The following is a 12781-nucleotide window of genomic DNA, read 5'->3' as shown; positions in this document are numbered from 1 at the left end:
CTGTAATTGCCCCAAACTGGGAACAACCCAAATGTCTATCCAAAGGTGAATGGATAAATTAATTGTGGTATACACACATATATCCGTGTGTATATGTATATATACATAAATGTACTATATGATATATACAATGAGGTACTATTCAGCAATAAAAAGAATAAACTATTGATGCATGCAACAACATGGATGAATTTCAAAATAATTATGCTGAGTGAAAGATGCTAGACAGGGCTTCCCTGGTGGCACAGTGGTTGAGAGTCCGCCTGCCGGTGCAGGGGACACGGATTCGTGCCCCGGTCTGGGAGGATGATCCCACATGCCGCAGAGCGGCTGGGCCCGTGAGCCATGGCCGCTGAACCTGCACATCCAGAGCCTGTGCTCTGCAACGGGAGAGGCCACAACAGTGAGAGGCCCGCGTACGGCAAAAAAATAAAAATAATAATAATAAATAAAAAAGATGCTAGACAAAAAAAATAGAGTACAGACTAGAAGATTTCCATTTATGCAAAATTCTAGAAAATGCAAATTAATCAATAGTGACAGAAAGCAGATCAGCAGTTGCCTGGGAGTGCAGGGGGAGGAGCTGGAGTGAGGGGTTACAATGAGACATGAGGAAACTTGGGGCTGATGGAATTTCACTATCTTAGTTGTGATGATGTTTGCATTGGGTGTATACGCACATCAAAATTTGTCAAACTGTATACTTTAAATATATGCCATTTATTGTATGTCAATTATTCCTCAATAAAGCTGTTGAAAAAAAATAAGTTTCAGAAGGAAGTAGCCAGAAGTGGTCAGGAGGGAATTGGAGCACTAATTCATTGACTGAGTCACTATGTTCTATGCATTTGATACATCATCTCTAATTCTTACAACAAACTGAGAAGTAAGTACGGTTATCCCTATTTTCCAGATAAGGCATCTGTGGTTCAGAGAGATTAAGCCATTTGCTCAAGGGCACACAGAGATAGATTTAAACTGTGCTCTTTCCATTCTGCCTCACTGTCTCCCAGCAATGTGAGAAAGTGAGGAGAAGGCTGTGCTGGTTCATCGACTGCTGACAGTAAGTTGATCAGGGAATCTGAGGCATGAAAGGTTACTCTTTAAGATGGAGAGTGAAGGGCTTGGACCGCTCCACTCTTGGTGTGACTTATGAACATGAACCACTCATACACATAACTTCCCTCTGGCAATCTGGGACAGGATGCTGGGGATGTACATCTCAGTTCCCTACTCACCATGCACTACATGATTTCATTTATGAAATGCTAAAGCAGTTCTTACAAAACAACGGAGAAAACAAAGATCATTCAATATATTACAGTGAGAAAATTGATTCGACATTTGGGGAAAAACTAGATTTTTTTCAGTTTATCTTTTATTCTATTTATCTTTATCAACCCCAAGTTGATAAAGAATTAAATACATGTTATTAAATAGAATTGAGTATTTAGCAGATCTTTGAACTGAGGGTAACCTTCTAAGCTTTGAAATGACGAGAAGAAATTACAGGAGAAAAGATCAACAGATCTGGCTATATAAAATTTTGAGACTTTGTACATAGAAAAATATAACCAAAAGGAAAGTAACTAATTGGTAAAAATATCTGCCTCAAATATGACAAAAGATGAATTTCTGTGATCTATAAAGCACTCATGCACATTGATCAGAAAAACACATCCCTCAGGGACTTCCCTGGTGGTCCAGTGGTTAAGACTCCAAGTTCCCAATGCAGGGGGCCTGGGTTCCATCCCACATGCCACATCTAAAGATCCCGCATGCCGCAACTAAAGATCCCACATGCCGCAACTAAGACACAGTGCAGCCAAATAAATACATAAATATTTTTTTAAAAACACGTCCCCCAAAGATTAATGGGCAGAGATACTTCACACAAGGGGTAATGGAACGAGTAAAGAAGTGTATGGCAAAATGTTTAACCTCACTAGTGATTTTTTTGAAGTGCAAATTAAAACAATTATGTTAGTAAAAGTTAAAAATAAGTGATTGCCAGGCTGACACGAGTATAGTAAAACTGCAAGGATGCTCTGAGGAAGGTTTTTGGCAATACACATACACCACTATCAAAGTATTCAGACTCTTAACACAGTGCTGCCTTTCCAACAGCTACTGCCAACCACTCCCGTGGACTAAGCACAGATGTACCAGTTCTCCCAAATGGGAGTCTCCAGCCAAGACCATATACCTGAGCTCAGACTTGTGTCTATAAAACATCTCCAGCTGGTGCCCCCTCCCCCTCAGTAGTTCCCAGTGAATGTACCACTGAGTCACCAAGCCAGAAACCTGGGAATCATCCTAATTACCTCCTTGTCCCTCACCCCTGCACGAACGTCATTTCCCAGTCAGATCCTGCCAATACTCCATCTGCAATGTCTTTTGAATTTCCCCCCTCCTCCTCCTCCTCCTCCCCACAATCACAGACCTGGGTCCCACCCTTCTGTTTCTTGCTTGTGTTGTTGAAACAGCCCTGGCCCATCTCCTCCAAGCCACTCACACTTCCTTCAAACCATTCTACAAGGAGCAGTCAGAGTTATCTTTCTAAAGCACAAAGCTGATCCCGTCCTCTTTAAAATCTTTCAGCGGCTCCCCATTGTCTACCTATAGGTTAAAGTCCAAATTCTTAAGATTTAACAGCCCTTCGTGTTCCAAACTGCCTCGCCACCATCTTTCCTCTGAAGATCTTCTCCTGGCTTTCCGTCCCCTCCTCCCAGCCTGCCTCTCCCATTGTAATGTGAATTCCTTGAGAGCAGGAACTAGATCTTAATTATCTCTATTTCCCTGGCTCATAATACAGAGCTTGACACAGAGTAGGCACTCAATAAATGTTGGGTGAAGGAATGGTTTTATTCTAAGGTAATCATTCCACTGAAGGAAAAAGCCATATAAAGGAAACTGTTCTCTGTAGCAACATTCATAATAAAGAAAAGGTACAAAAAACTAAATGTTCAACAATAAAGAACTTTTATTAATTATGGGATATCCATTTAATGGAATATGATGCAGCTGTTAAAATACTCATTATGAAGATTATGTAGCAACTCAGAAAGTTTTTATAATATAATAAAAGCAGAATACAAAATAGTCTGTACGCTAGGCCTAAAATTATGTAAAAGTATGCATGCACACAAACTGATCAGAATGAGAACAGGAACAGGAACAAATGAATACAGATGATGTGTTTAGGGTGTTTGGGGAGGTACTGTTTTGTGATTTTCTTAGCTCTTTCCCAATTCCCTTTATTGTTGTTAGAATGTCATTTGTCCATAAATACAAATTGACAGAGAAAAAAATATACTGAAAATGCTTTGATTCCGTCAAGTCCTTTGACAAGCTGTGGTACAAAAACAAACCAACCACTGACCTGGGAGGCAAGAGACAAGCCTCCCTACCCCATCCCCCACTCCCAGCTAGCTGTGTGATCTTAAGTAAGATCTGCAGCTCTAACCAGACATTTTTCCTATCCTCTCAAGCTGAAGTCCCATGGTCTTTCCTCACTCCCAAGTGAACCCCCATCACATCTGTTGGCTGCACCACCATCTTTCCAATGCCCTCAGACTGAATACCTCAAAATGCACCTTCTATTGTCTCATCATCTTCTCTCTCTAATCCCCGCCTCCAATCAATTGCCCCTTCTTGCTAATAATCATCTATAGCATGCTTTACTATGGATCTAGTTTTAGACAAAGAGGAGTCCCTGCCCTCCTAGTGAATACTGTCTGATTGAAAAGAGCCAACCATTTTTTTTCTCTCTTGCTTCTCTGCAGACTGCTGGGGGATGAAGTGGAGGGCAGAGACGGAGACATGTAAAATGGAACCTCCTCGGTTAGGAGCTTGACCCATGGTGGGAGGAGGTCAGGCAGAGGCTGGATGCTCTCAGGGATAGTACAGTGAGACTTGGCACAATGAGTGGGATGTTGACTCAGTTTGTTCATTCAACAAGTATTTACCAAGTGCTGGACATAGCACTAAGCTCTCTGTTAGGTGGCAAAGGTGAATTAAGCAGGCTCTTTCATGGAGATACTCACAGTCTAGTGGAGGATAGACGAGGAGTTTGAACTGAGGGCTCTGGGACAGACGAATGTGGGATTCACCCTGCCTGAGGGGACCCGGGGCTCACAGAGCCAGAGGGACCTGAGCTGTATGCATCTCCAAGGCTGACAAGTGGGATTAGGTGCCCAGGAAGGGGGTTGGGCTATTCATGGCAGTTCCAAGCTGAGGGATCATCGGGTCCACAGGCAGGAGGCTTGAAAGAGGCGGCTTTGCCAGAGCAGTAATACCTTGGAGTGGCTTAAGCTTTGAGGTTTGGGATAGGGTAAGGGAGCAATGGGTGTCTGGGTGCAGGAGGCAGGAGGTGACGGGCAGAGGGACCTGAGGGGCTAGGCAGGAGGCCCAAGGGCAGTTTCAAAGTAGGGAAATCACAGGATCGGATCTAAGTTTTAGTTAGATAGCTGGATGGTCTCTAATGTTCCCTCTCGTCCCTGAGACTTTATGGTAAGTGCTAAATGCGTTGTACAGAAATCAAGGGGCAGAGTTCAAGCAGAGATCCTACCCTCCCACCCCTTACACTCCACCCCCTCGGTAATCTGCAGAGAAGGGAGAGAAAAAAATATTGATTCTTCCCAATTTACAGTATGGGCAGGTTGACTGGCTTGAAGGAACTTGGAAGAAGAAGCAGACAAGATATATGTTTAAGAAATAATATTAGATATTCATTTCAATGTATTCTTTTTCAAATTTTATTTATTTATTTGAAGTATAGTAGATTTACAAAATTGTGTTAGTTTCTGGAGTACAGCAAAGTGATTCAGATATATATATATATATACACATATATATGTATATGTGTATATATATATATATATATATATATATATATATTCCTTTTCAAATTCTTTTCCTTTACAGTTTGTTACAAGATATTGAACTTAGTTCCCTGTGCTATACAGTAGGACCTTATTCATGTCAATGTATTCTATTGATTATATGATCATGTATATGTGGACCTTAAGTAGCCTCACTTTGCCCTCTCCTTAAAGACAGGGAGCTTGTCTAGCTCATCTTTGTTTGTCCAGCACCCCACACAGAATCAGGCGCCCCAGAGGCGCTCGGGAAACACTGGACGGGGGAGGGCGGAAAGGGAGGGAGGAATTCGCCCTTGGGAGACACCCCTTTTTCGGCAGCTGTTCCCAAGCCCCGGACCTCTGACCTCCCACCAGCAGGTGGCAAGATAGCGTCCCCGCGCGCCGTGAAAAGGCGGAGCTCGGCGGAGCTGGGCGGAGCGTCCGAAGCCCCGGCGCGCGCAGCCGTGCACCCTCTTTTCTCTGCGATCCGGAAGTAGGTGGGCCTCTTTCCGTGCCTAGCGCAGCCATGGTAAGGCAGCTTCTTTGCGAGCTCTTGGGACTCATCAGCCTCCATCCTCCAAGGGCTGGGGCTACCAGGGGCTGGTCAGGCGGAGGCGAAGGGAGAGCGATTGGTGGGGTGGGCCCAGGGGTGCTCGCGGGCTAGGGCGAACACCGGCTGTTGGCGATGGGTGGTTGGGGGATGATCGGTTCGGCTGGCGGGAAGGCCTCGGTCTCCCGGCCGGCCACACCCGATCACGCATCATGCAGCCCTGGGAGGAGCGTCTTGCTTACCAGGCTGGAGCCCCGGGTGGGCCCAGAGGACAGACGTCGGGCCCGGGGAGGGTGGAGAGTTTTTCCGTCGTGTTTTTGGTACGGCCTGACTTTACGTAGTGTGGCCAGTAAGCCTCTGTATACGGCATTAAAAAGGTTTCCTTCTGCATTTTAAGGTGAAAAGTGATCTCACCTTTAGAGTTTGAGTAAGCCACTGTTGGCACGTGGTTGTGCTGAGGTCAGATTAAGTCTCGCATCTAACACTTTAAAACCTGACATATTTCGAGAAATTGTCTGTTTGATAAGTAGAAGCACAGATTCTGGTCAGTTTCTGTTGCTGGCTGGCTGTGTGCCAGGAGGTCCAACCCCCCCCCCCCCCCCCCCCCCGCTATTTCACCAGCATAATGTCCTAGTAAAAACAGCCTCTAGAAGCATATGCACTTTTAAGTGGTAACATAAATAATTGGGAAAAGTGTTCTGAAAGACAGTTAACGTTCTCTGTACAATGAGAAGGCTGGTTGCAGTTTGTGAAACCTACAGTATTCTGCTGTATACTATGTATACATTTGCTTCTCTGCCTTTAATCACGGCCCTGTGCTTCTTACATTGTCCACATTTTGCTGAAGAGGGAACAGATGCTGGTCTTTAGAGAATAGTTGTAGCTGTGTAAACTGTTCTTGAAAAGACCTGAAACTCTTTAACAGTATTAAAATCGAAAACTCCTTCAGGCTCGTGGTCCCAAGAAGCACCTGAAGCGCGTAGCAGCTCCAAAGCATTGGATGCTGGATAAACTGACTGGTGTGTTTGTAAGTATCATTATATTGTAAGCATGTTTCTTGTGTTGTAAGTATCTTAAGGGACGTGTCTTTTACAGTTTTTATCCAGATATGATTGATGTATTTAAGGGACACACTCTATACTGCTCCTTTATGTGTTAGGCATCCCTGATTACTGTATCCTGAGTTACTCTCTTCTTAAGGGCCCTGTGTTATCTAGCTGTGCCCCACCTCTTACCTAATAATTCTGTGCCTCATTTCTTCCACATACCACATGTATGCAGGACCTCAAATGTTCTTAACGGGCCTGGTCCTCTGAAAGGAAAATGCTGTAAAACTTTAAAGGTCTGGAATAGTTTTGCACACTTTGAATACCTCTTGTTTACCCCAATTGGTGGGGGGGGCGGGTGATAGTCTGGTGAATCTCAGGACTTGAGGGGTAGTTTGAGTGAATCCCACCAATAGTTTAAGATAACTTTTTTTTTTCTGCACTGTGTCTTCGTGGCTGTGCATGGGCTTTTTCTAGTTGCAGCGAGCAGGGACTATTGGTTGCAGTGCGTGGGCCCAATAGTTGTGGCTCGCGGGCTCCAGAGCACAGGCCCAGCAGCTGTGGTGCACGGGCCCAGTTGCTCCATGGCACATGGGATCCTCCCGGACCAGGGCTCGAACCCATGTCCCCCTCATTGGCAGGCAGACTCTCAACCACTGCGCCACCAGGGAAGCCCTAAGATAACTTTTAAAATCATTTTACAGGCTCCTCGTCCATCTACCGGTCCTCACAAGCTGAGGGAATGTCTCCCCCTAATTATTTTCCTAAGGAACAGACTTAAATATGCCCTAACAGGAGATGAAGTAAAGAAGATCTGCATGCAGCGTTTCATTAAGATTGATGGCAAGGTCCGCACTGATATAACCTACCCTGCTGGTTTTATGGGTAAGTGGTTAATGGTGGGCACTTGGTGCTCCTTGATTTTTTTTTTCCTTGATTTTTTTTTTTTTTTTTTTTTTTTTTTTAATCTCCCTCTCTAAAGTGGTGGGCTTTTTCGGTCTCAGAAATAAAGCATGACTTTCCCTCTCAAGAGTTTTACTTCCATATTGTAGGGCTGCAAATCATAAATCATTTCTCAAAACCAAATTTCAATTCACTTCAGATTTTACGGGTCATAAAAACAGGATTTTGAAACATAAAAGATTAGCCATCATTGATCTTAGGAATCCTTGTTAATATTCGAAATGGGAAGCATACGGGGTTTTTTTTCCCTTATAGTGTGGTTATTGTTCAGCATGGGGTTACTGGGGGTCACTATAGTAACCTTAGTTATTACCATTTGATATCAGATGTCATCAGCATTGACAAGACTGGAGAGAATTTTCGTCTGATCTATGACACCAAGGGTCGCTTTGCTGTTCATCGTATTACACCTGAGGAGGCCAAGGTGAGTGTTGTAAGCAGGCTGGGCCTTCGTTTAGTAAAAGTACTGGATTCTAAGTTATTAAGTACATGGACTGATCCATTGTGGTGAGGTAGGTAGATTAGAATTACTCATAATCTTATACCTGGAAACAGCCAGTCAAGTTAACATCCTTACCAGAGTGCTTTTTTTTTTTTTTTTTTTTTTTTTTTTTGCGGTACGCGGGCCTCTCACTGTTGTGGCCTCTCCCGTTGCGGAGCACAGGCTCAGCGGCCATGGCTCACGGGCCCAGCTGCTCCGCAGCATGTGGGATCTTCCCGGACCGGGACGTGAACCCGGGTCCCCTGCATCGGCAGGCGGACTCTCAACCACTACGCCACCAGGGAAGCCCCAACAGAGTGCTTTTTATGGCAGAAATGAATTCTAGCTGAGCAGTGACTTCTGCTTGCCTTTTTTTGAGGCAAGGAGAGTGATTCCTAGGAACATTTGAGTATCTGAAGTATGGGTCCTTTAAGGATAAAGGGCCAGAAAACCAATATCTAGTTCAATCCTACTGGCCCTTTGTCTAGCTTTACTCTGGGGAGGGGAAAGGTATTAGTGGAGGGGACCAATAACCCTCGGGGCACTAGTTTGAGGTAACTCAAAAAAGGTTACAGACATTGATTATTTAATCCAGTTTGTTGTGATGGTTTTATGCAAAAGTTCATGGCTTCTTGAATTATTGGCTGTAAGTGAAGGTTAATTCAATTGGATGAATCAGCTAATTTCCTTAGCTACCTTGTTACCAGCAGGCTGGAGGGCACATCCATTGGCATCAAGGTGATTTGATTTACTTAAAGGATGTCTTGGAGTGAAATGCTTTGTGAAATTGTTGATTAGATGAACTGGTAATACAATTGCAATTTGTGAGACAAAACTCAATTGTGATGTAGAGGGAGCCATTAAGAGGCACTTGTTAGCTGTGTGGGTGAGTTGGAGGGAAGAATTCAGATGCCCCTTGAGGCTTAAACGGCCTGGGGAAGGGGAGGTGATTTGCATTGGAGCGGGGAGGAAATGGTGATCATCCCTCCACCTGGGCGTTTGAGGTTGTGAGGCCTTAAGTGCTTTGAACTTTTAACCTTGGGGGTGATGCAGCAGTACAGAGGAAATACATAATAAGAAATAGGAAGGCTAGCCTAGAAGGGGGCAGTGTGCAAGATGAATTTATGGGGGAGTGGGAAGAAAAGTCAGGGACCCCATTATTCAGCTGCAGCTCAGGAAACAGGCTGTTCTGTGTGGGGGCTGGTACCTTCAGCTGCTGGTTGCACCTTTAAGCTGGTGATTTGTGGCTTTGAAAGAACTGTACTCTGGAACATAGTGCATGTGAGCTAGACTAATGTGGGTAACCCATGTGTTTCAGTATAAGTTATGCAAAGTGAGAAAGATCTTTGTGGGGACAAAAGGAATCCCTCATCTGGTGACCCATGATGCTCGCACCATCCGCTACCCTGATCCCCTCATCAAGGTGAATGACACCATTCAGATTGATTTGGAGACTGGCAAGATTACTGATTTCATCAAATTTGACACTGGTAAGCAGGCTGTGCTACATAAGCATTCTCTTTAAAGGCCAGACATAAGAGCTGTTCTTTACTTTTATTTTTAAGTTAATTTAATCAAGCCCTATGACTTGCGCAGGGCCTGGGTACAGGGTTTTGTTTGGCGTTTTGGGGGCTGGAGGCGATTCTGATGTGCGCCTAGTTAGCAACAAAAGCTAGATGTCTTTTGTTGATGTAGTAACGGATTGGGAAGGAGGCAACTCTTAGTTTTAAGAAATGTTCAGAGAATCTGTAAACCCTTATGGTGTCTCATTTCGGCATGGCTTTGTGGTGGCAATGAGGGTTAGAGAGACGAATATGTCCTGAATTGTGGGCAGGGAAGTCAGCTAAGAATGTTTTCAGTGGGGAGTTGTGAGAAGCTGTGAACAGGTAACTGCTCCAATGCCCAGGTGTATGGTTTTTTTACCTCGGGGATCCAAGTGCTTAGAATATTCTGTGTGGCAGAGATGAGGTCTTGTATAACATGTTCTCAGGTCTGCTGCAGATCTCAAAAGCCTCCCCATCCATGGAAGTGGCTTGAGGGCTGGGCGGGGAAGTCTAACAAAAAAGCAGAACAAACTTAATTGAGATAACAGCCCTTTGTAATGCTGTCATCATCCCCCATATCTGTTCACAACAGTAGCAGAGAATTGTGCCTTGGAGGAACTGCAATAGTCCAGGCAAGACATGGTAAGGACCTAGTGAGGTGGGTGCAGTGGAGTTTATTACATTTATTAGCTGTACAGGAAGGATAGGGGAAATCTTAAAAGAGGGCCCTGAGAGTTCCAGCTTGGGTAACAGATCCATGGAAGTGAATTCAACTGGGGAAAAAAGATTAACTTTGTTGCAGACCTGTCTCTCATTCACTACACAAGGCATGGTTCCTTGCTCTGAGCAGATTGTCTGTTCCTTCCTGCCTAGGTAACCTGTGCATGGTGACTGGAGGTGCTAACCTGGGAAGAATTGGTGTGATCACTAACCGGGAGAGGCATCCTGGTTCTTTTGATGTAGTTCATGTGAAAGATGCCAACGGCAATAGCTTTGCCACCCGGCTCTCCAACATTTTCGTTATTGGCAAAGTAAGTCTGGGTCTCTCTGTCTTCTGCCTAGTCCAGAGAAACCTGTACAATGCGGGTACTGGCTGGGATTGCAGTGCCTGGCTCCTGCTGGCTCTGCTGAACCTAGTGTAAAGCCTCCTCTGGGATAGGGCTCACAACAGGGCTGAGGCAGATCTGTGCGTTTTCAGTGTCAGAATCAGCGGCGGACCAGTTCACACCTGGGTTGGTGGAAAGTGCCAGTAATGGGATGAATATGCCTTATAGTTAGGTTCTTTAATTTGTGCCTGTGTTGGGGCGGGGGGGGGTGCTTTTTGGAACTGATGCTTGGCCTTGGGCACTATTTCAGTACTTCTGAGACTAATTATGAAGGGCATTGTAGTTTGCATCTACAGATACGGGCAACAAGTTTAAAGTGGATATTTCGGATAAACCAGCATCAAAGTGTCTTAAGACTGCCTGACTGTTGCTGAGTGTTTTCACAGACAAGCTTCTCTGTTCCTCTAGATGAGAAGACAAATGTAGCATGTGCCAACCTCTTGATGGTGTGTAGCAGGTTTTGATTCTCCTTGTTTTCTCCTCCAGGGCAACAAACCGTGGATCTCTCTTCCTCGTGGAAAGGGTATCCGCCTTACCATTGCTGAGGAGAGAGACAAGAGACTGGCAGCCAAACAGAGCAGTGGATAAAATGATCTCTAAGTGATGTGGTTGAGAAAGTCCTTGTACTTAGAAATAATGCTACATAATTAAAAGCCTTTTTAGTGTTTGTTGTGGTTTGGGTTTGGGTTTGTTCATTTGCTTTGATTTACATTTTCTTTTCTACTTTATAACATGAAAAGTAGATTGAATTTTCAGGCGGGCTTGGGCATTCTGGGATGTGAATCTGTGTCTCCTATAGGCCGGGCCTGGGTGGTGGTGGGAGGGAGAAGACATCAAACTTGGCAAAGAAGGAGCAGCAAGTAACTGAAGAATAGAGAGAGCCAGGGAAGCCCATAAGGCCAAGCTCCCTTACTTGGCTGGGACCTCATTTACCCTGTTCTCTTAGCCTTTTTTAAAGAAATGATTGCCCTCTTTGGTCTTCATTGCACTACCCATACACAAGCCTGGCTCATCTGTTTTTCCCACGTCTGTGTCCAGCTTTGGACACAGATCAGTATAGAGTTATGGGCTCTTGATGTTGCAAAGCAATGCACTTGCTTGGACTTAGTCCTCTATCATTCTCCAGCTGCCACAGCATTCAGTCCTCAGTTCCATTCCTTAGGATTGCAAAACCATGTTTGCTTGCCAGTCTCAAGAAGAGGTGCCCCTGATGCAAAGGGCCAGCTGTTTAGATCTGTTCCTCATTTTAAGCCCTGGGTCTCTTACAACAGTGTCAGTTACCCTGCAGTGTGATAACAACCAGCTCTCCTTCCTGTTACCCTACAATGTGCGTCTTCCAGCTAAAAACAAAAACCACCTTGGCCTCCTATAGCAGGGCTTTTCAATCTTCATACTATTGGGCCAGATAACTTGTGGGTGGCTGCCCTGTGTATTGTGGGATGTTGAACAGCATCTCTGGCCTCTGCCCGCCAGACTGTTAACAGCATGCCCTTCTGTTCTTCCCTGTTGTGATAACCAGAAACTGACTTGAGCCATAGCCAGATCCCCCATGGGAGCAAAATTGCCCTGTGTTAAGAACCACTGCCCTCAAGATCTCACCATCACCTTCATTTAACATCTTATTGCAGACCACTTAATCTCCCTTGCCCCTCATGGCAGGATTTGGAGTGAAAAACAGTTGTTTTGGACGTCTTCCTCCATCTGAGGCATGATGAACCTGTGAAATCATTGCACATTAAACTGGGCATGTCTAATGGTCATCTCTGGTGCCCAGGCCTGTGGTCCAGTGGATGAGGAAGCCTGTTGAGCTGTGGCTTGGGACAGCGTCTCCACTGCTGGCTGCGTCCTGGGCTTGGAGTCAAGCAGTAGAATACTGGTCTTGCCAAAGAACTGAGCAACATACAAACTAGTCAGCAAAAGTAGGATGCATGCCCAGGTGTCTCCCAAGCCCAGGTTTGACCCCACAGGGCATCTCTGCCTTCCATATTGCAGACTAAAGCACAGTTGGCTGGGGCCACAGGACTGCTGCTTAAGCAGGAGAAAGGGAATTTCTGCAGAACTGGATCCAGCCAAATCCAGTGGGAGAGGGGTGTGGAAGTGCCAGACACGTTATTTCAGCCTAATTCTCTTGCCAGGAGCGGAGCTTATCCAGAAAGGTAGTTACGATGAGGGGCCAGATCAGAAGTAATCTTTATGGTGCCCCTTGAGAAACAGGCAGGGAAGACTGAA

At 45.1% G+C, this 12781-nt stretch overlaps 1 protein-coding gene across 1 annotated transcript; it reads left to right on the top strand.

The window, feature by feature from the left end:
• Nucleotides 1-5338: 5338 nt before the first annotated feature.
• RPS4X (ribosomal protein S4 X-linked) lies at nucleotides 5339-11190 on the top strand. Its single transcript, XM_065900414.1, has 7 exons — nucleotides 5339-5391; nucleotides 6362-6439; nucleotides 7163-7343; nucleotides 7748-7845; nucleotides 9221-9392; nucleotides 10320-10477; nucleotides 11039-11190. The coding sequence occupies exons 1-7, from the start codon at nucleotides 5389-5391 to the stop codon at nucleotides 11138-11140; spliced, it is 792 nt and encodes a 263-aa protein (XP_065756486.1). The 5' UTR covers nucleotides 5339-5388; the 3' UTR covers nucleotides 11141-11190.
• The last annotated feature ends 1591 nt before the right edge of the window (nucleotides 11191-12781 follow it).

This window comes from Phocoena phocoena, chromosome X (assembly GCF_963924675.1).
Source record: "Phocoena phocoena chromosome X, mPhoPho1.1, whole genome shotgun sequence".
NCBI classification, from domain to species: domain Eukaryota; kingdom Metazoa; phylum Chordata; class Mammalia; order Artiodactyla; family Phocoenidae; genus Phocoena; species Phocoena phocoena.
Note: the sequence above shows the minus strand (reverse complement) of the source record. Positions and strands in the feature narration are given on the sequence as shown.

Coding starts and splice junctions, on each gene's coding strand:
- RPS4X (XM_065900414.1), top strand. Junction 6,440..7,162: donor ATAAACTGACTGGTGTGTTT/GTAAGTATCATT, acceptor ATCATTTTACAG/GCTCCTCGTCCATCTACCGG. Junction 9,393..10,319: donor TTTCATCAAATTTGACACTG/GTAAGCAGGCTG, acceptor CTTCCTGCCTAG/GTAACCTGTGCATGGTGACT.